This window comes from Bidens hawaiensis, unplaced genomic scaffold, assembly GCF_021521415.1.
Source record: "Bidens hawaiensis isolate Kalapana, Puna unplaced genomic scaffold, B.hawaiensis_p1.1 tig00031153_1, whole genome shotgun sequence".
Taxonomy (NCBI): Eukaryota; Viridiplantae; Streptophyta; class Magnoliopsida; order Asterales; family Asteraceae; genus Bidens; species Bidens hawaiensis.
In genome coordinates, this window is record NW_027495235.1 from 46338 (window position 1) to 71055 (window position 24718).

General features: G+C 31.7%; 5 protein-coding genes and 1 pseudogene across 5 annotated transcripts; 5 read left to right on the forward strand and 1 right to left on the reverse strand.

Moving 5' to 3' along the window:
• The first annotated feature begins 155 nt into the window (after nt 1–155).
• LOC143581719 (mitotic-spindle organizing protein 1A pseudogene) lies at nt 156–541 on the forward strand (annotated as a pseudogene).
• A 3842-nt stretch (nt 542–4383) lies between these two features.
• LOC143581720 (gibberellin 3-beta-dioxygenase 1-like) lies at nt 4384–7444 on the forward strand. The gene is made up of 2 exons (XM_077064434.1): nt 4384–4868; nt 6832–7444. Exons 1-2 carry the CDS (start codon nt 4384–4386, stop codon nt 7391–7393), a joined length of 1047 nt encoding a protein of 348 aa, XP_076920549.1. The 3' UTR covers nt 7394–7444.
• A 1461-nt stretch (nt 7445–8905) lies between these two features.
• Nucleotides 8906–15263, reverse strand: LOC143581721 (uncharacterized). The gene is made up of 10 exons (XM_077064435.1): nt 15124–15263; nt 13485–13567; nt 13314–13391; nt 13126–13238; nt 12982–13047; nt 12192–12293; nt 11677–12112; nt 11051–11256; nt 9852–10015; nt 8906–9060 (listed from the first exon to the last, which is right to left on the reverse strand). Exons 1-10 carry the CDS (start codon nt 15261–15263, stop codon nt 8925–8927), a joined length of 1524 nt encoding a protein of 507 aa, XP_076920550.1. The 3' UTR covers nt 8906–8924.
• A 4043-nt stretch (nt 15264–19306) lies between these two features.
• On the forward strand, nt 19307–19883 carry LOC143581722 (lachrymatory-factor synthase-like). The gene has a single exon (XM_077064436.1). It carries the CDS (start codon nt 19312–19314, stop codon nt 19816–19818), a length of 507 nt encoding a protein of 168 aa, XP_076920551.1. The 5' UTR covers nt 19307–19311; the 3' UTR covers nt 19819–19883.
• Nucleotides 19884–21443: 1560 nt separating this feature from the next.
• LOC143581723 (lachrymatory-factor synthase-like) lies at nt 21444–22098 on the forward strand. Its single transcript, XM_077064437.1, has one exon. The coding sequence runs from the start codon at nt 21458–21460 to the stop codon at nt 21959–21961; it is 504 nt and encodes a 167-aa protein (XP_076920552.1). The 5' UTR covers nt 21444–21457; the 3' UTR covers nt 21962–22098.
• Nucleotides 22099–23477: 1379 nt separating this feature from the next.
• LOC143581724 (lachrymatory-factor synthase-like) lies at nt 23478–24095 on the forward strand. The gene has a single exon (XM_077064438.1). It carries the CDS (start codon nt 23478–23480, stop codon nt 23985–23987), a length of 510 nt encoding a protein of 169 aa, XP_076920553.1. The 3' UTR covers nt 23988–24095.
• Nucleotides 24096–24718: the final 623 nt, after the last annotated feature.

Below are 24718 nucleotides of genomic sequence, written 5' to 3' on the forward strand. Positions count from 1 at the left end.
AAAGCTACGCACAGTGTGTTTCCAAAACATAACTAATGATGTTAAGTTCAACTTTTTTTACCCAACCCCGTGTAATACACGGGTTTATAACCTAGTTAATTAATATTTAATAAATAGTAAGTTTTCATGTTTTCTTTGAAATTTTAGGTTCATTAATGGATCCAGATGCTCTGCACGAACCGCAAAGGAGTCACTCGAGTTAGTTTTACAAATGTCTAATATTCTTGACACGGGGTTAGACCGCCACACGCTTTCTGTGCTCATTGCTCTTTGTGACCTTGGTTTTAACCCGGAGGCGCTTGCTGCAGTGGTCAAGGAGTTCCGGAGGGACCCGCTATTGACCGCCTCAACACCGTCAAGTAATTGATGGTTATGTATGTTAAGTTTGTGTAAATCTTATGTTGTTTTGGGATTCAAGTTTAATGTGTTTTGGTTATTCATCTTTTGTTGTTAACATGTTAAAACATTGAAATGGATTTTATTCAAACATTGTGTGTGCAGGAGTATATGCTGAAAACCAGGCGGGCTGGGTTAGCATGTAACTGGCAAAACGGGTTGGGTCAAAGCAACTCGTTTTAAAATGTGTTCATTTTGGGTTGGGTCAAAGAAACTCGTTTTAAATGTTGATAATTTTGGTTCGATGTCCACGTCAACACACCTTGTTATAAAAATGGTCATTTTGGTTTGGGCCATAACGGGTTTGGGTCAAAGCAACTCGTACTAAAAATCGGTCATTTTGGTTCTAGTCAACATAGGTAGTTTTAAAAATGGTCAATTTGGTTTGGGCTAGAATGGGTTCGGGTCAAAGCAACTCGTTTAAAAATTAGTTATCTTGGTTTGAGTAAAAAAAACTCGTTTTAAAAAAATGGGCATTTTAGTTTAGGCCAGAACGGGTTTCGGTCAAAGCAACTCGTTTTAAAAATTAGTGACCTTGGTGTGTAAACATGACTCGTTTTTTTTAATGGCCCTTTTACTTCTAGGGCCAGAATGGGCTTTGGTCAAAGCAACTTGTTTCAAAATGTAGTCATTTTGGTTATAGTCAAAACAACTAGTTTAAAAAAAACGACCATATTGGTTCGGGCCTAACGGGTTTTGACAAAAATGATTCTACATTCTTTTTTTGGTACTTTGATGCAAGTTTCAAATTTTTTTTCTTTCTTATTTTCCAATTCTTTATATTAGTTTTTAATAATCTCTCTTTTTTTTCCTATTCATAATGATCTTCTAACTGTTTTAATTATCCAAATAAATCTATTTCGTAATTATCCCAAAATCAGCATACATCTGATAACTAATAAATTCATGATAACTACTACACATAAGAAATACATTTGTGTTTATCTTCACATACAACTAACAAAATATTATATCTGTGAATTCAAACATATGCCTACACAATTCCTTAATTTCCAGCACAAATCATATAATATAAAACTTTCCCTGTGTCATTGTAACAGTTAAAAGCTTTTCATGATTGCCATTAACCGGTGAAAATGAAAGTTACGTATTGATGAAAAGCACAAACAAATGGTGAAAATGAAAGTTATTTATTGATGAAAAGCACAAACAAATGGTGAAAATGAAGTTACATGCTGTTGACAAGCACAAATAAATGATGAAATAACAATTTATGTAGGCGAATATGAGTTGTGTGTAGGTAAATATTAGTTATGTACTGATGAAAATAAAAGGTATTACCAATATGTGTAGGCAAATTTGTAATCCTACACATTACTAACATTCTATGTGGACAGTTTGTAATAACACCTACACGGTATTTATATAAACCTATACAAAGAAAAAATAAACTACTTTTTTATTTTACACATCACTAAAAACATGCTAATAAACTACACTTGTAACGTTTCCATATAAACATTCATAATACCACCAACACACTACATGAATTTGTTTAGGCAATACATGAATCTGGTATTTTATGCATTTTATGGATTTTGAATGAAGATATTATGATATTTGATTAACAATACTTTTGATTAAAATAAATAAATTAATAAAAATCTAAAAAACCTTATTTGTGATTTTAAGTTGATAAGTAATAAATACCAATTAAATGTCATTAATATATATCTTGAGTTTAAAAAGATTACAAGAACAAACTACCATTTTTATCATAATCTTGGTCAATTAATTTTTATCTAAATATAAGTTTGCCATTTTTTTTATTATATTGGGCCACTGATTACACTTAATCAAATTACTAAAATATATTTCTCGCATCGCACCAATGCCACTTCTTGCGTGAAACATCCTCTACACACACATACACGCATAATGAAAAATTATTGTTTAATAGGAATTCTTGCGGTTCTTACAACTCATGTGAGTTCTCAAAGTCCGTATATATAAAGCACTCAAATACAAATTGTTATTAGCATGAAAAGAAGCATCTACCTATTCTAATAAAATAAAATAAATGGAGACACTTGTCATGTTTTGGTTAATTCTCATAATTTTTTCCCCCGAAAACTAATATACCCTAATATATGTAATAAATCAATAATTATTCACTTTTCTTTTACACTATATTATAATATCTATATATTTTTATAAATATAAATATTAACATATTATTTTACTATATATTTCAAAATACTTGGTGAATTCCAAAAATCAACAACAAATCATGTTTCTCAAATGAAAATTGTTTTGGGTTTTATGTGGATGTTAATTTTGATTTTATGGGTCAAAAGTTGGTAAATAGATTGTTTGGTACAAGTTAATTACATTGAGGTCAAATTTTGTTATAGGTCAAAAATGAAAATTTTGAGTATTTTTAAAAGTTCGAGAATGCAAAATAGATTTATCGTCAAATTTGTGGTGGGTTCAAAGTGTTGACTTTAAAATGTCAAAAGTATGAAAGTTAGAATTTTAAAAATGATTCGGGTTTCAAGTTTATTTTTAAGGGCATTTTTTGAAATAATCAAAAGGTTCGGGATTTGGCAAATTGACTATTTTTCTCTCAACTATTAAAACTTAAGAAAAGATTGTGAACACTTTCAACATGTCACCCCTATGCCTATCAATGCTTCTAACTTTTATCAAATTTCAAATATTTATGTTAACATTAATTTTTTCCTACAATGGTGATCAGAACGTTGTATAGGAAGCATGTCATGCAAAACTATGCTTAAATGAAACAGAATATTCACAAAATTGAATGGGTTAACATGTTATTTTTTATGTTGTCATTATGACAAAGTCGAGAAGCCCGCTGAAACTTATCAAAATCTTTTTTATGGTGTAGCTCAGAAAAACATAGTTCTTGAAGAATATCCATTGTTACAATTTAATATCCTACTTTCTTTTGATGGGTGGTAAATTGATAAATATATCAATAAAGGTAAAGCCTCTTTTGTATTTAGGCTGAGTGGTTAGAACTACTATCGTATGAGAATTGAGAAGTATTATTTTCGAAATTGGTTCATAACCAAAATTCTTTCAATTGTACATATATGACACCGAAAATGTATTTTTCAATAGAAAGAAGCATTCTCAGGTACGATTTTGCACCGACATTTTTTTATTAAATTTATTTAAAAAAACCATTATGTGATATAAATAAAGTCAATTTATGTACAAATTGTATAAATACAAGCATCGATGTAATACATTTTTTTTCATATATGTCATATAATTATTTGTTTTACTTATAATTTTATAATTTGAATTATCTCGTGTGTAACACGGGCTCTAAAACTAGTTAGAGTAATATTCTAACACTATAGTAATTATATTACGTTAAAGTTTTAAACTAGTGTAATACAAATTACTCTATTTCATTTTGTTGTAGTATAATGTTATTAAGTTGGTGATACTCCTTTGTGTAGTACTTAAATGCGCTTGTTGATATGTTAATCCACATAAAAATAATATTTATTACAACCAGATGTTTGTTTAATTAATGCTAATACTAGGATATAGCTCGTGTAATACACGAGTGATTAAGAAAATGCAACAAAAAAGTTAAATTTAATAATAGACTTAATAACATATCTTATGGATTCATAAGGTAGATAATATATAAAATTTTTATAATTCATAAATATATAAAAACATCATTTAATACCACATTTAAATTTTTATTTATAACTTTGTTAGTAATCATATAAATGGTAATAGTATTAAAATTAAATAGCTTATTAGGCGTAAATTATAATTTTAGAAATTGTTAAGGTGAAATCTTATGTGAATAGCTTAGTTAAATGTCATGTGAAAACTATGTATTGATTTAATATAGTAGTTAGATGTGTATATATATAACGACTTGTAGCATTATCTATTCCAATACAACTTGGATAAACCTTCACTTTAGGTTTCTGTAAATCCTGAGTGATTTCAAACATTTTGTGAGTTGCGATCATGACCACTCTCTCTAAAACCAACAGAGATGACCCTTTAACCGATGATCGTATCATCCCTCTCGACTTTAACTCGATTAACAAGGTCCCAGAGTCACATTCATGGTCTCATTTAGACGAACCCGTTGACAATATTCAAACCCATGACCGTAGAGTTTCACCAATTCCTGTTATTGATCTCGCTAGCCCCAACGCAAAAAGTCTTATAGCTAATGCATGTGAAAAATGGGGCATTTTCCAGGTTATTAACCATGGTGTACCCTTTGAGTTGGTCAAGAGGGTCGAGTTTGAGTCACAAAAGCTTTTTGCTCTTCTGACTCATGAAAAGTGTAAGGTTTTGAAATCTGGCGAAAAAGTGAGCGGGTATGGTATGGTTCCAATATCAACACACTTTGATAAGTGCATGTGGCAAGAAGGGTTCACCATATGGGGTTCTTGCGTTGATGATGCTAAGGTCCTTTGGCCACATGAATATCAAATATTTTGGTAAGATCGAAAATTTTCTTATAACAATTATTTATATAGGTCCTTAACCATTCTTGATTTGTAAAAATGATTTAAACTAATCATTTTTTATTTGTTAATTTTACAAAGTTAATGAAAAACTAAAAATTAAATGGAATTTTGGATATATAACTAAACATATATATAGGGTGAGGATTCTTTAATAACGTTTTGAAATTGGCAATTTTGAAAACCATTTTGGACAAAAAAAAAACACTTTAAAAAATTATAAAACGCAAATTTTAAAAAAGTAAAAAAAACTAAAATTTTTTATTTTTCATCCCGGTTTCATAAAAGAAAAAAACTAATTATACACATACGCATATTTTTATTTAATCTTCATTTACATGATGTGCAATATCATTTATCTTAATTATGCATATGTGTATAAAGAATAACATATATAAAATTAAAATATAAGTATTACACATATATGTATAATTTTTCTAAACCGTTATTTTTTTATGAAACCGGAATTAATGATAAAAATTTTTGTTTTTTTTTACTTTTTTTATTTTCGCCTTTTTTTTGTTTTATAATTTTTTTGTTTTTCTTATTAAAAGTTTTTTGTATGATTCTCAAAGTTTTCAATTTTAAAATGGTTCTCGCACGATCCCAATTTTTTATATATATATATATATATATATGATCAAGAAAGAAATCTTTCTTAAAGAGATAATTAATAAAGAACTCACAAAAACTTGACCCAAACATGATTTAAAAATATATATATCATTTCTTTATTATATTGTTACCTTTCATAATAAAAAGGAAAAAAATAAAAAAAAAGAAAGAAGAAAATTGGTCGTGATACTTGACCCAATCATGATTAAAAAAATATATATATCATTTCTTTTATTATATTATTACCTTTCATAATAAAAAGGAAAAAAATTAAAAAAAAAGAAATAAGAAAATTGATTTTAATATTTGACATATTACATATATGTAATATCGTGATCGACATTTTTTTGTAATTTCATTAAAGAATAACAACATATAAGAATGATGAAATAAAAAAAAATTGTTTAAGTTCACTTTTCGTGAGTTCTTATCAGCCCTCTCTGTAAGATAAGTTCTCTCTTAATGTCACCACTATATAATTTACTTATTGCTATGGGCGAGCTATTAATGTTAATTTTGAGTTTTGGATATGAATGAACACCGTTTCTAAAACTTTTGTTACATCTAATTATATTTTTGAACCACGTAATTGAATACATCCAATATATTTTTTAAACAATAACTCACATACTCTCTAAATCTATTTCTAAAATGCACCAATATGCCGGGGACCGAAACCCTTAACCCACATAAAGACAAAAACTTTATTCCATAGTTTGGTACCACAGAGTGTAATTGAATATATATATATATATATATATATATATATATATATATATATATATATATATAGTATAAGGTTAAAATGAAAACACTTAAGTTGTGAAAACCTGTGAAAACCCTATGTAATATCGTTTTTTTTGTTACATGTAATATATGTTGTAACATTTAATACAAAATATCGAAACTTTAAAAAAAATGTTTTGCTATTTTTTAACATTTTTTTACTAATTTTTATATATGTTTTCAGGAGAGAGAAAAAGTTATATTTATATTTACATTTTTTATTCACTTTACTTATGGACCACAAGATTTAAATATTAATTAAAAACATGTGGTTGAGAATGAGTTTCTAAAGTTTTCATAACACAAGCGGGTTTTCATTTTATACTTAGCCTATATATATATATATAATATTTATTTTTCATAACGGATAATGTATATATTAATCAGGTTACAAGAAATTAATCAATTTTATTAAAATGGGCTAGATAGCCATATAGTCATTTACATTGAACCTAATTTGTTCCCTCTTTTTTTGTGTGTGTATTATTTGCATAACTAATGTGTTTTTGTAAATTCTTGATGAATATTATTGTAGTGACACAATGGATGCTTACCAAGAGCAAATGAAACTACTAACCCACAAACTCTTGCTTATAATCCTTGAAACATTAGACGTCACAGAAGAAGAAGAAGAAGAGTTTAATTGGGTTCTTTCAACTAATGACTCCTATGGTCCACTTCATCTAAACTCGTACCCACCTTGCCCTAACCCCGGTCAAGCCCTCGGTCTTGCACCTCACACAGACTCCCACCTCCTTACCATTCTCGATCAAAATGGCATAAGCGGTTTAGAGGTTTTTGTTGAAGGGTTAGGGTGGAGTCGTGTGCAACCCGTTGAGGGCGCATTTGTGGTGAATGTAGGTGACCTCTTGCACATATTCTCTAATGCAAAGTTTACTTCTGCTATGCATCGAGTCATAGTGAACCAATCCAAACATCGGATTTCAGTTGTTTACTTTCATGGACCTCCGGTTGAGATTATGGTGGCTCCTTCGTCCAAGTTTGAGAAGCCGTGTTTTAAATCGTTGCTGGTGAAAGAGTACTTAAGCTTGAAAGCTAAGCACTTGTATGAGGCCTTGTCGATGGTCCGAGCATAAATGCCTTCTTCGTTTGTAGGGTTTCCGTTTGTTTTTGTGTGTTGAAATAAAGTTATAAACTTTGTACTTGTTTGCAATGATGTGAACAAGAGAAGTTGCAAGAGGAATAAATGTTTCATTATAATTTCAAATTAGCCGCTTATATAAAAATATGAAAGAAGTTGACTTATATATATCCAAATAATCAAAATAACTTTTTATATTCATTTAATTGCAGCACAAATTATAGATTCCTATCATTATCATTATCAATATTATCATTATCATTATCATTATTTCCATAATTTGCGTTGATTTCTTTACAACTTAATTAAACTATGTACAAACGATCAAAACTTGCTCGAGATCAACTTGTATATATTTCAAACCGTACTTGTTTACCCGAACCGTACCATATCACTTTCTTTTTATTTTCGTTTGCCCCTGATAAAGAAGTTAGAAAATCTACTAATTCACTAACTTTTAAATTTCAGTCTCTAGCTTCCATAGTAATAAAAATAGTAAGAAATGTGTGAATCATAAATCCCAACTTGTAACTGTTAACTTAACCCGTGAACCAACCCCATACCTGATGCATATTAGGCCATGTATAAGACACGGTGCTACAATAAGTTATAAGGTACTGACATTACCAAAACCCGTCTCAGTATCATCCTTTCCCGATCATATAATGAGCCCAGAAGCCGTTTTACCCAACTCCGGATTCAATATCCTCAAAAGGTTAGCTATATAAACAAAAAAGACTATAATGCATTATGATCATTTTGACTATAATGCATTATGATCATTTTGATCACGTTGTATTCATAGTTATTAAAATCGCAGCGCTTGGCCGCCTAGGCCTTTTTTTGGGTGAAGCGCTAGTTCACCGCCTTCCTTAATTACAGGCGCTAATTTAGGGAAAAAAAGTCGGCCCTTGCTTATTTTTCTGATTGATTTTATTTGATTCTCATTTTTCTGCTTGATTTGATTTGATTTGATTTTCTTTGACTTTATCATTTAACCCATTTAAACAGCTTACCTAAAATTAATTGGGTTAACAATTTAACATAAATAAAAAACACGATTAATGCTTGATTTGATTTTCTTTGACTTTCGATTGAAAATGCTCAGATCATTCGTTGTTGAATAAACTGTCTACTTTGATGATATATGTTTGGTTATTTTGGTAATTTAGATGATTTTGGTAATTTATGTTAGAGGATTATGGTTTGAAATATATTGGAATATGAAAAAAAATGGTATTTTCCGTTACTAAATATTTTTGAAATTTTTATTTAAGTACGCTTTTTTTTTCGAGGCTCACGCTTTTTCTGCGCCTAGGCCCTTGGAGAGGGCTATGCGCTTTGAGTGCACCTGACGCATTTGATAACTATGGTTGTAATCATACTTTCGTTTATGTCGTCACCGATAATCTAATAGCATAACTGTTATGTGAAAACATTTCGTAACAAACGCATTACCCAAGAATCCAACTATTATACATGTTTGAAAAACAAAGAAACTAAACAAGATCATACAAGTTTTTATTTCAATGCATGTCATCTGCCACTTGAGAACTCCTTATACCCCAAAAAGAACGCGGTTTTAGCTTCTTGTTTGTAGCCGTGAAAAGCCACCCCATTTGATATTCACACGTTCCGCAATATGCTACCGTCCATGCATATCTGTACACAAACAAACAAGCATTTTTTAAGAAATAATCATGTATAGTTATAAACTGGGTCGGATTATGTTTCATCTCTAACGGGTATGAGTACACATTCAAAATGATATATTGATCAACAAGTTATTTATATGAACACAAAATGCTTTGAACAAAAACTGGTTTTGGTCAACTTGTTTTGGCACGTTACCCAATCCTTACATTTGCCACCTATACTCAGTTATTTACTACTAGATATTATAGGGTTGTAATGACCCGATAGTTCAGTGGGAAGTTCGTTTATATAACTAGCGAACATACATGAGAAACTTTTTAGTTCACTTTGTTAAATGAATGAACATGAACATATGTCTCGTTCGTTCATTTATGCTCGTTAAGGTTCGCTTTTGTTCGTTCGTTTACGTTTTAATACATTTTTTCATTTATGCGTTCATTTAAATTGTTGGGTCCATTAAAATTTAGGCTAGTTTTATAAAAATAAAATGTCGCCAGTTACTATTTAGTCTAGTTTTATTAATTTGAGGCCTGACAGATTGATATTCACATTTAATTTTAATTGGTATTTGCTCATTTATGTTCATTCATTTATACTATTAATGGATTAACATAAACGAGCATGAGCATGTTCATTTTATTAATGAACGAACACGAACAAGAAAGCCGTGCTCGTTTAACTGTTCGAGTCCGATCGTTGTTCGATTAAAGTTAAGCGAACGAACATGAACACGCCCTGTTCGTGTTTGTTCGGTCGTTTGCTAGCCTAGTTTATAGAAAAATCAAATAAATGCATACCCAGGAAACCAACTATACTCTTCTGTGGGTACCCCAATAAGTGCTAATCCATTCGCTTTAAGAAGAGTCATTATTTCATGCACGTAGCCACTCGGGTTCACATATGCACCAAGCGGTCCGTCAGTCGACATCACCAACATATCACTACGGTTTGCAAGCAATGTCTGCAAGAAAAAAAAAATATATCATTATCGTTGATTACAATTTAAATGTGGCAATACACATGATTTAAGAGGTTTAATCCATTAAAAATACACTTTAACTTGTTATAGAAAAAAAAACCCAAATCGATAAGCTTGTAAACAAACCGAACGAACACGAAAGGAGACTGTTGGTGTTTGATAGTTTTGACTTTAACCAACCAAACAGTCGAACACAAACAACAAAACGAACCAAACAAACACAAATGAAACATATTCGTGTTCGTTCCACTAACTGAACAAATGATCAGACACGAACAATTAGACGAACCAAACAAACGCAAACAGAGCATGTTCGTGTTTGTTCATTTAACTTTAACTAAGCAAACGATCGAACACGAACAGCCAAAACGAATCAAATGAATCCGAATGAACAATATTCGTGTTCGTTTGTTTAACTTTAACTAAACAAACGATCGAACACAAACAATTAAACGAACCAAACAAACACAAACAGAGAATGTTCGTGTTCGCTAGTTTAACTTAAATCGAACAGATGATCGGACACGAACAAGTTTTTCATGTTCGTGTTTGTTTGCTAAGAAAATGAAGTTGTTTGTGTTAGTTTGTTACCAGTATAAACGAACAGTTCACAAACGTAAACAAATGAACGAACAAAACTGAGCTAAAACCAATTAAAATTGAATGTGAACAAGCTATTAAAAATAAAATAAATTGTTGGCCTAAAAAACTTAAATATATATATATAATATCAAACGTAAACGAACTACTTAAACAAACATAAATGAACGAACAAGACATGTTTCCGCACTCATTCATTTAAATAAATCAACTAAACTCATTGTTCAGGATCGTTCGTTTGTTAAATAAGCAAACATAAACTCCCCGTTGAAGAATTCACCGAACGTACAGTTCGTTTACAAGCCTACAAATCGACCAATTAAAAGCCAACGAGTCAAAATTGGCACCTATACTTATATGCTCTTTGAATTACAAATATGTACACATATAGATATAATCAAATGTGTAAATGAATACCTGACAACTTCTACATTTAATTTGGTCAAAATTCTCGAGCAACTCGATTTCATGACGTAGCCGATAAGAAATCCCGTCAATCTCCAAAAGCTCTTGCCGTGTAGATTCCGACACAGGAATCTTACTTGCAACATGAAATGAAAGAAGACCGGGATTTCTCACGAGGGCATCCATGTTAGGTGTCCCAACTATTTTTTTCCACATGTCTACAAACAAACAAAATAATATCACAAAATATGGCCATTTTACCCTTACTCTTACTCAAACTTTAAAATTTCACATTTAACCGCTTGTATCCATCAATAATATATTTTTTTTTAAATATCAGATTTGTGCCCTTAAGTTTTAACTTTTAACCATGCTATTTATTTAAAAATAAAAATTTAGAACTACTAATGTTGGTTGTTAAAGGAAAGAATTAAATGTTTATTTATATTTCAGTAACCATTACTTAAAAGCTGATTTATAAGAAAGTTTGGTACTTTAAATTCGTTTAAGTACATGAATTCAGAGTTCGTACAGATAAAATCTTTAAATAAATACTATTACTAAACTCTATAAAACACGAACATGCTCCATTCATGTTCGTTCGGTTCATTTACAAGAAGATGAACAGATGAAAGTACCTGATAACCTTTGAGCAAGACTATATGAGTCATACATCTGGTAAACCCAATAAGGCCAAAACGCTCTTGGGCACTCCCTTCGACCAGGTATCAAGTCCCGTTTTGCCGTTAACCTCTCCACATTGCTTTTCTTATTTCTAAAAGGTAATATAGGTTGGGGTTCACCCATGGGACTATCATCGTCACTACTTGTTGACTCGCCAAACAAATTAGAACGAGAAGATTTAATTGCAGAAGTATGCAATCTTCGTTCGGTTAACGATAACTCGTTTACAAAACTATCATCTGAATCATAATCATCATTTCCATGAACTAGTAGTTTTGAATGAGAAACACTGGATCCAGATAAGTTTCTTAACGGAGTTAATTTTCCAAATGCGTCTCGTGGTGTCCTTAATGGTAAATCTTCTTGGATTATTTGAATCTCACCACATGGCTGGAAAAAAGTAGAAAAAGTATTAATTAATTATTATGTAATTAATAATTAGATATACTTTGTGTTATTGATAACATACTGCTCCTTCAAGTTCCATCCATCTGCGTTTTAAACGAAACCGTTGTTGACCACGAGTAACTACGTTTATTGAACCGTCCTCCAATCGGCGATATTGTCGAATCTGAATTCATCAAAAAGAAAATTCATTTTGATATTTTAATCATGTTACATAAAACCATAAAAGTTACAAGACAAATTCTCGAAAACATTGATTTAAGGTAATTTCATTAACTGGTTAAAAGGATGGCGTGTGAGGTGACTTTTGACCGTATTGACTCACTTTTCTAACGTAAGAACCGAGCGTTTAGCGAACCATTAGGGGGAAATTCGTTTATTTAATAAACGAACGAACATGAACAAATTTAGTTAAAAGAGTGATCATGAATAGGTGTCTCACTTGTTCATTTATGTTTGTGAACATTCCTTTATTTCTGTTTCTTTATGTTCATTTAGGTTTGTTCATATATTCATTAAAATATTTTAGACACACAACAATTTAGACTGGTTTTATAAATTTTTAAATGGTGTTTGCTCGTCTAAGTTTGTTCATCTATTTAAAGTTATCTTCTTTCATTTAAGTTCGTAAACTATTCATTTATACTGTTAACAAATGAATATAAACGAAAACGAACACACTCATTTCCTTAACGAACAAACATGGACAAGAAAGCCTCATTCGTTTAACTATTCATGTTCAATCGTTTGTTCGGTTAACGGTTAAAGATAAACGAACGAACACGAAGATGGCCCCGTTCATGTTACTTTTCAATGCAATTAACCAACTATTAAAGCATGAATTATGACTACACCTCAGCCGTTGTTCCCGTTGTTGCAAAATTAATTCTCCCTGTGTCACCATCTCTATAAACGCGAACCTTAAAAAATAATAATAATCAATAAAGAAACAGAACTTTTAACAGTTCAAAAAATGTTTAATAAATATTTTCACATACCACCCCTATGGTAGAAGGAGCTTCAACTTGTCTCAATGCTCTGTCTACAGCAGCTATAAAATTAGGTTGAATTACTCTGAGTGGAAGAGTTGCTTCGGGAAACAAAACGACACCTGAATTTCAAATGCCAAAAATAAGCCATAAGTTGAAATAAAGCAGATGCAAATTAACATGCAAAAGATGTATACCTTCAAGATAAAATAACGGCACGTGCAATATGACACCACCATCCAAGAAAGCAAGTCTGTTATGAGTATCTTCAACCTCTGATATATATAAAAAATTATGCAATTAACTAAATAATCAATTAGGCTTTAATATAATGAGGAATGAAAAGCACTGATAAATCAGATGCTTACCACCAAGATAAGAATGCATGGAAGCCAAAGATGTATTGAATGCGAAACCACTAGATGCAGAAGCTCCACCAAATGCATGCTCACTGAAACAGATAAAGCAATACTAAACTGCTACAAATTATCATTCACATGATTACTATTTAAGAATTCAAATTATGTCATGAAGCAGCCAAAGATGTTACATTTGAGTATGGATTTGAAAAAGGAGAGTAAAGAAAATATGTGTCGAACACTAAAAGTTGATATGAAAGCTTCTGAATGACACATTGACGCACGTTAGATTATCCAAATTTAGTGATAGTGAGATTCATCGATAAAAAGTTGGAAATGTTTTTCAATAGAATCTATACAAAACAGAGAACAAGAATATTGAGAAGAAAATATTGATAAATAGCTAAAAGCCTCAAAATGATCACCAACATTAGCTTGATATTCTACAAATATTTTGAGATGCAGAGTAATTAAGTTGTGCATATCATACTTTTTGAGGACAGCATAATACCACTATTAAACCATATTACTTTATTCGTATCTACTCCTCAAAATTCAAAGAGCACATTGTTTTCAGTTATTTTGCAAGTCTACATGCTACTAAAGCTTAATATAACTACATAATAGAGAAGTTTCATATGCCAAAAAGCAATTTCAAACCTTAATCAACCAAAATAACTGTACTCTTTAAAGTTTGAACACACATAAATCAGACGGTTCATTTTCATTCATTTTACTGCCAGTTATAATATAACACTAACAATTACAAAAAAGTTCTTTCATATACAACATTTATCAGCTACATAAGACTATATTACACTTATTTAAGCTAAATGAGGTAAAGCTCGTGTTCATATCTGCATCCTTTTTATTTTTCCATCTTTAGTTCAATATTTAGGGTTTAAAACCTGATACATGTTAGTAAAATTCTTGTATCCATACATCATATCTACAGCTTTTAGATACCTAGAAAGCGCTGTAAATAAACAGAACGTTAGCCAACTGTTCCTGAATATTCGACAGGATGTTGGTTTAATAAATGAACGAACATGAACAAAAAAAATTGTTCGTTTAACTAAATGAATCAACACGAGCAGAGGTCACGTTCGCTCAATTGTGTTCGTTTACGTCGTTTATGTTTGTTGGCACTAGCCATTCTTGGTTACCTAAATCAAACAAAACATTGTTTGTGTTCATTTGTGTTTGTTCGTGAACCATTAACAAACACGAACAAGTAATTCCATTCAGTTAGATGTTCATAAACCATTCTCTTCTCCAATGAAAACCTTAACGAACAAACATGAACAAGGCTTTGTTCGGTTCGGTTCGATTCATTTCATCTACAACCTTAACGCATGAAGAACTCGCGCGGTGTATTACTTGTTCGAGCTAGAGTAATCCTACCACAAACCAACAACAGTAATAGTTTTATCACAATTAACCCTAAATCAAACTGTACCAGACCTTAACTTATTATCAGCCTCAATTAGAAACCCTAAGCCCTAATTTCAAACAAATCACACACCAAACGGAATGCAAATCGCATACAAACACAACAAAACGAACATAAACTAATTCAATCGTATAATAAACTCAAAACGGCATAATCATAATAATAATAATAATAATGAAGGCGAAATAATAATACTCGATTTGTTCGTCATCGGACGATTGGTGACCGTGTTCGACTTCTTCGATCTCCAATTCTTCGTCATCGAGCTGCCGTATTTGCTCGATTTGATACAGTTCTCTCTCTAGAAGCCTCTGCCTACGATCCTCTTCTTCCATTGATTTGATTTACTGTTTGTTTGTTGCTTGTGTTGTGTGTGTATATATATAATGATAAATGGCAAGATGAGAATTTTGAAAACCATTTTGGATCGCTAAAAAAATATTAAAAAAATTATAAAACAAACAAAACCAAAAATTTTAAAAAGGTCTGTCGAATTTTATGAATTATGATATCATAACTTATGTTTATAACTTTCTATACAGAGTAAAGGAGGCTGTTGCTGTTGCCGTTGCGGCTAATTTTTTTTTTATATTTTAAGTATTATTTTTGTATATATTTTTAAAGGAATGAAGTACAAGCAACTTGACTGTTTGGTGAAGTGGTCAAAGTAAAACTGGTTAACGTTTGTGCTTCTGGGTTAGACTCATGTTTGAAACTACCTCAGTGCTCCTCGAAACTCCCTCAATGCTCCTGACTTTTTTGATATGGCTTTGCAGATACTTATTGCAATATTTTAAGTTTTATTTTTGGTATAGATTATAAAAGAATATTAGTTAAACCAATAAAGTGATTAGGTTGAATGGCTTGACGAGGGTTAGTTAACTTAGAAACCAACATGCTTGGCTTAGTTTTGTTCGAAACTTGGGATTTTATTTTTTCAAGGTTTTCCATAACTTAGGTTATTTTGCAGATTCATGATAATTTAGTTACATCCTTCATAAAGTTCATGCATGAGAAAACACCGTTGAAAAAAACCGGCATTAGTATTGTTGTTATTTTAACCAATAACAACAATCGTTTTTATATTTCCAATTCAAATGTATGTTTGGTTGCTATACGGTGTGTTGGTTTCATAACAATAGTGTTACAAGCTAAGCCAATATCACTTAACATGCAACATAAAACAGAATTCGCTGCGTAATGCGCGCGGAAAAAAGTCTAGTTAAAATTAAAGGTAGTATATTTAGAGTGTTTTATAAAATTGTGTTTAGACTATTATGTTTGAGTTAATTGGTTAATAGGGTGTTTAAAGTCAGACATATATGGATGATGCCCACCAAATTTCGGATAAAGAATTTCACTATTCGAATCCGTAATAGATATCCGAATTTGATAAAAAACTATTTATAAAAAAAATTTATAAGAACTATTTTTTAAAATATTTCAGATAACCAAAACATCCAACAAAATTACCGAAGATATTTGAAATTTATCCCAAATTTATAAATAATATTTATTATTCAATAATTAAAAAAATTGATAGTTCGGATATCCGAACTATCAAAATATTTTCAAAATCACTTTGGACACGGATTCAGAATTTTTTGGACACACCCCTATTAGTCAAATATATGCTGACAACATGAATGTATTCGGGCTTCAGGTGATCTGACCCTGGATACTTACATATAAATGTTGTTGTATAAATGTTGTTGTCAGCCGTCAAAGAGAGTCAAAGAGAGTCAAAGAGAGCCGTTATGGCATAGGCAAGACAACATTCGAGAATTTATGGTGGCCTATATCAATGCCGTGACTTACTCGAATAAAAAGCTTCTGAATACACACCTTTAATACTCAATTCAGTAATTCACCTTGAAACCTAAAAAAAGTGAAAAAGAGAGAAAAAAAAAAAACGTAGGTAACGGAGTAGTTTCAAACTTTCAATCGGAAATAGCGGTGCACAAATCGGGTATTTCAAATACCCGGGTTCGGGTATGAAACCGGGTTTGGTATAATCGGGTATTGAAAAATCTGATATTGGCAATACCCGGGTCGGGTTCGGGCCCGGATATTCTCTCTAAAAAACATACCCTATGCATCGGGTTCGGGTCGGGTATCGAACCGGGTTTTCTAAAACCGGGTATTTGAATACCCTATTTTCGGGTATTGAAAAAACCCAATTTTTGGGTTTTCTTTTGGCTTTTTTTCGGGTATAGATTGGATTTTTTAAAGGGTTACAATTTTTAGGGGTATTTTCGGGTTTTTTTCAGGTATTTTTCGGGTATAGATCGGGTATTTGAAAAACCCGGTTTCGGGGTATGGAACCGGTTCCAGTTTTCGGGTATTACCGGGTATAAATCGGGGCCTGTTTCGGGTACGGGTTTTGGTACTTAAATGCATACCCTATCCGTACCCTACGGGTAGGGTTGGGTACGGATTCGGATATTATAAACCCGGGTATAAAAAACCGGTTTTGAATATTTTTTTCGGGTTCGGTTCCGGGTTCGGGTTTTTTTTTCACCTCTAATCGGAAATGATATGAAAAGGCGAAAATGGATCAGAATTCAGAATGCAAAAAGCATATAATAGATGGGCCGGAAATAGACCACACAAATTATTTTGGGCCTAAGCTACCGTTATTTAAAACAGTTTGCTAAAAGTAAATTAATAAAATAGGTTTTTCTTAAATACGTTTATGAAACCAAGATATTTTACTTAAAAAAATTTCATACTTGCATCTGGATAAACTCCATGTCATTTTGAGAACCACAATCTGTTACTCATCCTAATCATTTTGTATTCACATATAATTTATTTTTGTGATTACCGTTAATTCATATGCGAGTTGAAGTTGGTTCGCATTTAAATATTCTTTAGGCAATTCATCAAAATAAAATAAAATAAAACAGTAGCGAATATTAAAAAATAGGTGAATAAAATTAAATTGTTGCATGGTACAAACTGACAGTTCCCTAACTTCTTTTGGCCTTTTCATATGACATATGCACATGATACTTCAACGACTAATTTTCATCCGCATATTTCAACATTGACAAGTGATGCATGTCGTTGTTACTTGAATGAGTACAATATAACAAAGATAATAAACTATTGACTACTGAGAAATGAACATGATCATGCCTCCGGTAAGAACTATTAGGTCGATTCTCTAAGGTAGTTCTTACCTCATGAGGTTTTATTTGACACCTCAAAGTTTTCCGCTTATATTTGTAGTTGAATTAATTAAATGCAGGTTTGAAACAAAACCCAAACGTTTATGTGCTAACTTTTCGTCCCATCGAATATAAAACCATTATGCAAACAATGCATGAAGACAAAAATCAAAACTTTGACAAATGTTGCAATGATAACGTTGGAAAGACATCTTGGGTTACGGTTGTGACACAGACCTTTCTTTCGGTGTACTTACAAATTACAATTAAAACAACCAAACACTAGTAGTAGTACAAGTAAGGGAGGATGACAGCGTTTGTCTAAATCCAAGTTTTTACTATGGATTTAAAAAAGGTTATAATAAATATGTTTATTTTATTATGTTGTAGATCACAGATCATTAAATAATATATTAATTATTTACTTAATGATGAATATAATTCATCTTAAAAGAAGACAAATCTTGTCAACAATGAATCATCATCTATAAAATACATATAGTATTAACATATTATTAAATATATAGAAATTAAACCTTTAAAATCTCTCTACTTATTTTCCATCTCCTCTTAACGTCACTAGCTTGTTTTATTTGTAAATAAAGGCTTCTCATGTATTTGACTCGAATTCATATGTATGGGTCTCACAAACCCTATATGGCCCTTAAACGGGCTATAACATCTCATTATATTAAAAATTAATCTCACCAAATAATTGATATGAAAATTCTATAAAATAGAGATATACTAAAAATTAATATCTTTAAAAAAAAATATTATTTATAATTAAGAAACAATTTTATAGTAAAAAAAATAAGCAGGTCATGCCCCTTACCAATCCCAAATAGCTTTTAAATAGATTATAACATCTTATTTATTGGCCTTACCAATCCCAAATAGCTTTTAAATAGGTTATAACATCTTATTTATTTATAAAACCCTTTCATCATCAAACCCTAAGTATATTATTAATTTTTAACAATAAATAAACTTAAAACCCAAAAACAATATATAAATATTTGAAACGGAAAATGTAAAACAACACCCGTAATACAAACGATAAATGCTAGTATACATAATATATACAAATATATATGCATTAAAGATTTAGTATTTTAAAAAAGAAAAGTTATTAATGCCATATCAATTCGTTATAAGTGTTAAACATGGGTCTCCATCCACTCAACAAAAACATAAGAAAACAATTTAAATGGAGGAGAAGTCATCAATGGCAAAATGGGAAGGTAAGGTTTCAAGCACTCTAACAAAAGCAAATGCAAATCAAATATGGCCTTTGTTCATAGACTTCTTCAACTTCCACAAATGGTTTCCCACCTTGTCCACTTGCTACGGTGTCCATGGCACCAATGGCGAGGTCGGTGGCACTCGTTATTGTGTCACTTCCTCACTCCCAAATTCAGATGGTGGTCCGGACCATGTTAGTTGGTCGAAAGAGCGGTTAGTAGCCGTTGATCACGAAAAGATGTCCATGAGCTATGAGATGGTTGATTGCAACATTGGGTTCAAGTCTTATCTTTCAACCATCAAGATTGTTCCTGGTGATGCCAAAGGGTGCGTGGTCGAGTGGTCGTTTGTTGTTAATCCGATTGACGGGTTAACGTATGATGTTTTGCTTAAGAAGTATCAAACTGGGCTAGATCAAACTACCAAGAAAATGGAGAATGCTTTGGTTCAAAGCAATGTGCGAGCCTTTTGAGGTTTGATAAAATCTTAAAAGCATAAATAAATTATAAGCATGTGTTTGTTTATTAAGCTATTAATCCTTTTATTATAATCACAGGGTTTGCCATATTGCATTTTGTTAATTACATGCCAAATAAAGTAGGGTGTAGTATTTTTTTATTTTTTTTAATTGAATATGTCAGAGACCACGTATAGATAAAATAAACAAATGTGTTATTCAATTTCCATAGATGTTTAAATATAAAAGATCTTTTTTATTGAGCGTGTCGTGTTTATATGTGTAGTATTGTGTGTGAATGCTTTTTAAACAAGTAATATTATGACACGCGCAATAATCACATAATCTCCCTTCAAATTGGTGCTTTTTTTTTAATCGGATATAAACAATTAAAATTTTAAATTGGTTTATTGAGTTATGGTTTGGGTTGTGTAAAAAAAATTTATTTGTAAAAATGGAATTAAAACTTAAAGAGTTGAGTAATTACTTGCTGGGTTTAAACTTTAAACATTAAAATTACACAATTTTCTTTTTTCAAATATAAATACTTCTTAAAACTTCAGGTCTAGCTGGCTTTGAACATGATTAGTGATCCTCAAGACAAAATTATGTGTTGGAAATTAAAAGGTTGGTGTTGTAGTGTCGTGTAGGCTTGAGAGTTATTGATGGCACGTGTGGGGTAAGGTGAAGAATGGTGGTGGGTTGTGACTTGTGAGTCAAACATGAAGAATATAATGGAGACAATAAGGAAATAGAAGGAATTTGAAATAAAATATATTATAGATAATGAATGAATCTAAGCAAACTCAAGCTTTTAAAACTATACATGGGCAATCAAACAATTTGTAACGTTGCAGTGCCAAAATATTCTTCTTACATTTACCTTATTTTTTGTTAGATAATTAAGAATATAACTTGTTTCTATTGCTTCCAGACCACAAATGATCTTAGCATAAAAGCATATTTTTGTAGGCAAATATTCCATCTCATCTATTCATCCTCAGCCCTTGTTCTCGATTTACAATTTCAAGAATATATCCGGATTAAATGCAATTTTTGTAACTTCTAGTTATAAATTTATGCTACTCGTATTTCTTAAACTTTCAACAGACAAACTAGCAAAGCCACGTTTTTTTTTCCAGTCACAAAATGTATTTTCACAATTATATATTTGGTCAAATATAATCAGATTTAATTTAAATTAATCGGCACATATGATTAGACTCTTGAGTCTTGACTTTAGCAAAGTCATAGTGTCATTTTCATGGTGTGACCACTTTAATTCCACAACCATTCGATTTATCTTGGCCTTCTTGGGTACGTTAAACATAGCGATCATGTCGTTATTGGTCCTACTGAATTTATTTCTCATAAGTACTTCACAGATAGGCATAATATATCCATAAATATTCATCCAAATTTGATCAAATCAGATATGTTTTTATTATTTAGCTGTAGAAATTTTATAAATATATGTCAAATTTGAATTTGCCAGAGGAATGAGGATGATCATGTCAACCAGTGATCTGTCAGTGATTCAAATGACTGCTAAAAAAAATTAAAAAAGTTCAAAAGTCCACTAGCTACAATTTTCAATATACCCACAAATATATATGCGCACTTGTCTCCCTATATCTCTCACTTTGTCTCTTACATGGCTGAAGAAACCAAGAATTCAAAATGGGAAGGCAAAGCAACAGCAGAACTCAAAACCACCAAAGCAGACCAAGTATGGCCACTACTTGAAGACTTTTGCAACATCCATAAGTGGCTTCCAACTCTAGACACATGCCACTATGTTCAAGGAGTCCATGGTCAACCTGGTCTAGTAAGATATTGTGCCACCATCATAAAATCATCATCGTCGCCTTCTAACGAAGTCGACGTCAAGTGGTGTCATGAGAAGTTGGTGTCACTGGATCCTGTCGAACGGTGTTTGAGGTACGAGATTGGAGAGAACAACCTAGGCTTTACTGGTTATGTTGCTGAGATGAAGGTGGTTGAGATGGATGTTGGTTGCATGGTGGAGTGGCGGTTCGTGGCGGACCCGATGGAAGGAATGGGATTGGAGGATTTGTGTTGTTATATGGAATCATCTTTGAAAGCTATGGCTGAGAGAATGGAGAAGGAGCTTCAGGGTGCTACTGCTACTAGTTGAAAGTCAATATTCATTTGCTAGAAAATACAAAATATAAATAAATAATTGTATTGCTTTTTCTTTCTATATTATTGTTGTGCAAGAATCACTTTATGCTTGTTTAAAAGTGGTTTTGGGCATCTTATCCTTTTTGATCAAAATATATCATCATCATCGTACTCAGTATATCCCACCAATAGCAATGCTATGGTAGGGTCTAAGGAGGGTAAGATGTAGACAGCCTTACCTCTATCCCATAGGGATAGAGAGTGATTAGAATATATTAAAAAACTAGCAGCATTCCACTGGGTGACGCGGCAAGAGTCCAGTTTTGGTCCGTGTCGGTTCAAGCCTTACATCAATGTATTATATGAAATCGCTATGGGGTTGCGACCCTCTTGAAATTTTGTAAATACCTAAATTCACATAAGGGGGTAACTTGCTATATTTAGGTCAATTCAACGGGAAATTTAGGAAAATCGCGAGGTGCATCATCATTACTAGCTCAAGTGACTTCAACTTCTTACGAAAATTTCAAGGTCACACAAGGATCGGCATGCCCGAATTTACTTGTGGTGACCAAACATGGGTTTTTTTTAGCCAAAACCACCTATTGACACGATAAGGGCCCAACCATATACAATGTTAACTTAGAAAGACCAGTAGGCCCAAATTAACTTCTTGTAACCTAATGGGGGGTTGTGTTTCATAAAGTAGCATATTAAAGTCGATTAAGGCCCTAAAAGCCGAAAAGTACACCTAGTCATATCCGACAGATTGACGACGTCTTCATTTATTGTTGGCTTGTCGCCAATGTCTCGTAAAAGCTGAGAAATTGCTAACTAAACAAGGTGTATCTTGTCGTTTCAAAACCATACTTTCATAAATAATAGAAACTCTCCACGGCAGCGGATTAAGAGGATACAAACTTATGCATACATACATATACTCGTAATCACACAAACATACACACACATTTCGGATTAAGAGGACGTGAGAGGTTATTTTGAATCAAATTTGAAAGCCCTAGCTAAGTGAATGGGCAAGCAAAATAGTCATAAATTTGTGTTTCTTTTTTTAACAGCCAAAGTTTTTCCCATTAATTTTATCTCATATCTCAAGTGAGACTATAATTCACAATCATTTGGTCATAAATTTGTATTAACCGGTACTTTTATGACGACAATTGCATTTACAAACCGCGAAAAATAAAAAAATTATATGTCCATTTAATGTTAGATATTAAAATACATGTGCTGCAAGGCAATTGGCACATTATTTACTTTTTTATTTTTAGAATCGCACATGACACATTATTGAAATACATATTATGCATGGCACATTATTTATGCAAGGCTTTAATTAGAGTTAATCACAGAATAACAGGTAGCATATAAATTATTTTTTCATGCAAAATAATAATATCCTCGTGCTTAGAAAAAATAATTGTATTTGGTAATTACTCATTAATAATTCATCATTTTATCTACTTATAATTAGCAATTCATCATTTTATATACTTCAATTCTGTCTCATCATGTCTCAAGAAAACAAAGATTCAAAATGGGAAGGCAAATCCACAGCAGAACTTAAAAATATCAAAGCAGAACAAATATGGCCTCTCTTTGAAGACTTCTGCACCATTCACAAATGGCTTCCAATCCTTGATGCTGAAAAATGCCACCAAGTTGAAGGCGTCTATGGCGAACCAGGTCTTGTCCGGTATGTTGTCTTAGCCGAACAATCATCGTCGGTTTTGCCAAGTAACATAACAGATAATGCACCTAGCAAGTGGACTAACGAGAAGCTGCTGACTATAGATCCCACCCAAAAGTCCTTGAGCTATGAGATCACAGAGAACAACCTAGGATTTAGGTGTTATGTCGCGAACATTAAAGTTATCGACATAGACGGTGGTTGCAAAATTGAGTGGTCTTTTATTTCTGACCCGGTGGATGGAATGAGATTAGAGGATTTGAGAGGTTATATAGAATCAATCGTAAAAACTGTAGCGGAGGGAATGGGAAATTACTTATCTTTAATCTAAAGAAAACAAATATTCGAAATGGGAAGGTGAAAACACTGCATAACTGAAGAACATCATGGCAGAACAATTTATTGGAAGTTAATCCTGAAACGAAGAAGTTAGAAGAAAGTTGGAGTGCTAAAGATGAAGTTTAACTATGTTTAGTTTCTAATAGTTTGAACTATCTTGTTTAGGTTTGGTTATGCATGTCATAAAAATAGAGTTGTTGGTCTTTGTTTTGAGTATGCAATTTTTGAATTAATAAAAACTTTTGTTTGGTCGATTGTTTGTTTTACAAAATCAAGTTGTTCCCTAATCTCTATAGTCTATATAAACGATAACATAATAAAACAAAACGAAGATTTGTGAATAACTCTCACGTGTATTAATCACAAAATAGCTCAAAACATATTACAATTGTCCTGATGAATTCAATCCAATAGTCGATCTTTATATGCTAACCAAACTTGCTAGCAAAGCTAACCTATTTGAACACAAATTAAATAGCTAACTAATAGGAGACACTTTAGACAGACCTACTTGTTTAATCCTAATCCCTCAATCCAACCAATCTTGTTGTCTAACTTACATTAAACCAATCCACTTACTAATCAACCCATTCTTGAATTAATCGGCCCAACCCACTTCAACTTCAGCGAGTCGGATATTAGTCCATCGGAGACCAACATCTTATTCGATCTTTTGATAATTTGGAGAGCAGTGTAAACTGTAAACATTTTTTGGACATATAC

What these genes read in the sequence shown, in the direction of transcription:
- LOC143581723 (XM_077064437.1), top strand. Translation starts at nt 21,458, where the DNA reads ATGGCTGAAGAAACCAAGAATTCAAAATGGGAAGGCAAAGCAACAGCA.
- LOC143581721 (XM_077064435.1), bottom strand. Translation starts at nt 15,263, where the DNA reads ATGGAAGAAGAGGATCGTAGGCAGAGGCTTCTAGAGAGAGAACTGTAT. An exon ending in CATGCATTCTTATCTTGGTG is followed by an intron (nt 13,392 to 13,484) that starts GTAAGCATCTGA and finishes TATATATATCAG; the next exon opens with AGGTTGAAGATACTCATAAC. An exon ending in GCCGTTATTTTATCTTGAAG is followed by an intron (nt 13,239 to 13,313) that starts GTATACATCTTT and finishes TTTGAAATTCAG; the next exon opens with GTGTCGTTTTGTTTCCCGAA.
- LOC143581724 (XM_077064438.1), top strand. Translation starts at nt 23,478, where the DNA reads ATGTCTCAAGAAAACAAAGATTCAAAATGGGAAGGCAAATCCACAGCA.
- LOC143581722 (XM_077064436.1), top strand. Translation starts at nt 19,312, where the DNA reads ATGGAGGAGAAGTCATCAATGGCAAAATGGGAAGGTAAGGTTTCAAGC.
- LOC143581720 (XM_077064434.1), top strand. Translation starts at nt 4,384, where the DNA reads ATGACCACTCTCTCTAAAACCAACAGAGATGACCCTTTAACCGATGAT. An exon ending in CATGAATATCAAATATTTTG is followed by an intron (nt 4,869 to 6,831) that starts GTAAGATCGAAA and finishes ATATTATTGTAG; the next exon opens with TGACACAATGGATGCTTACC.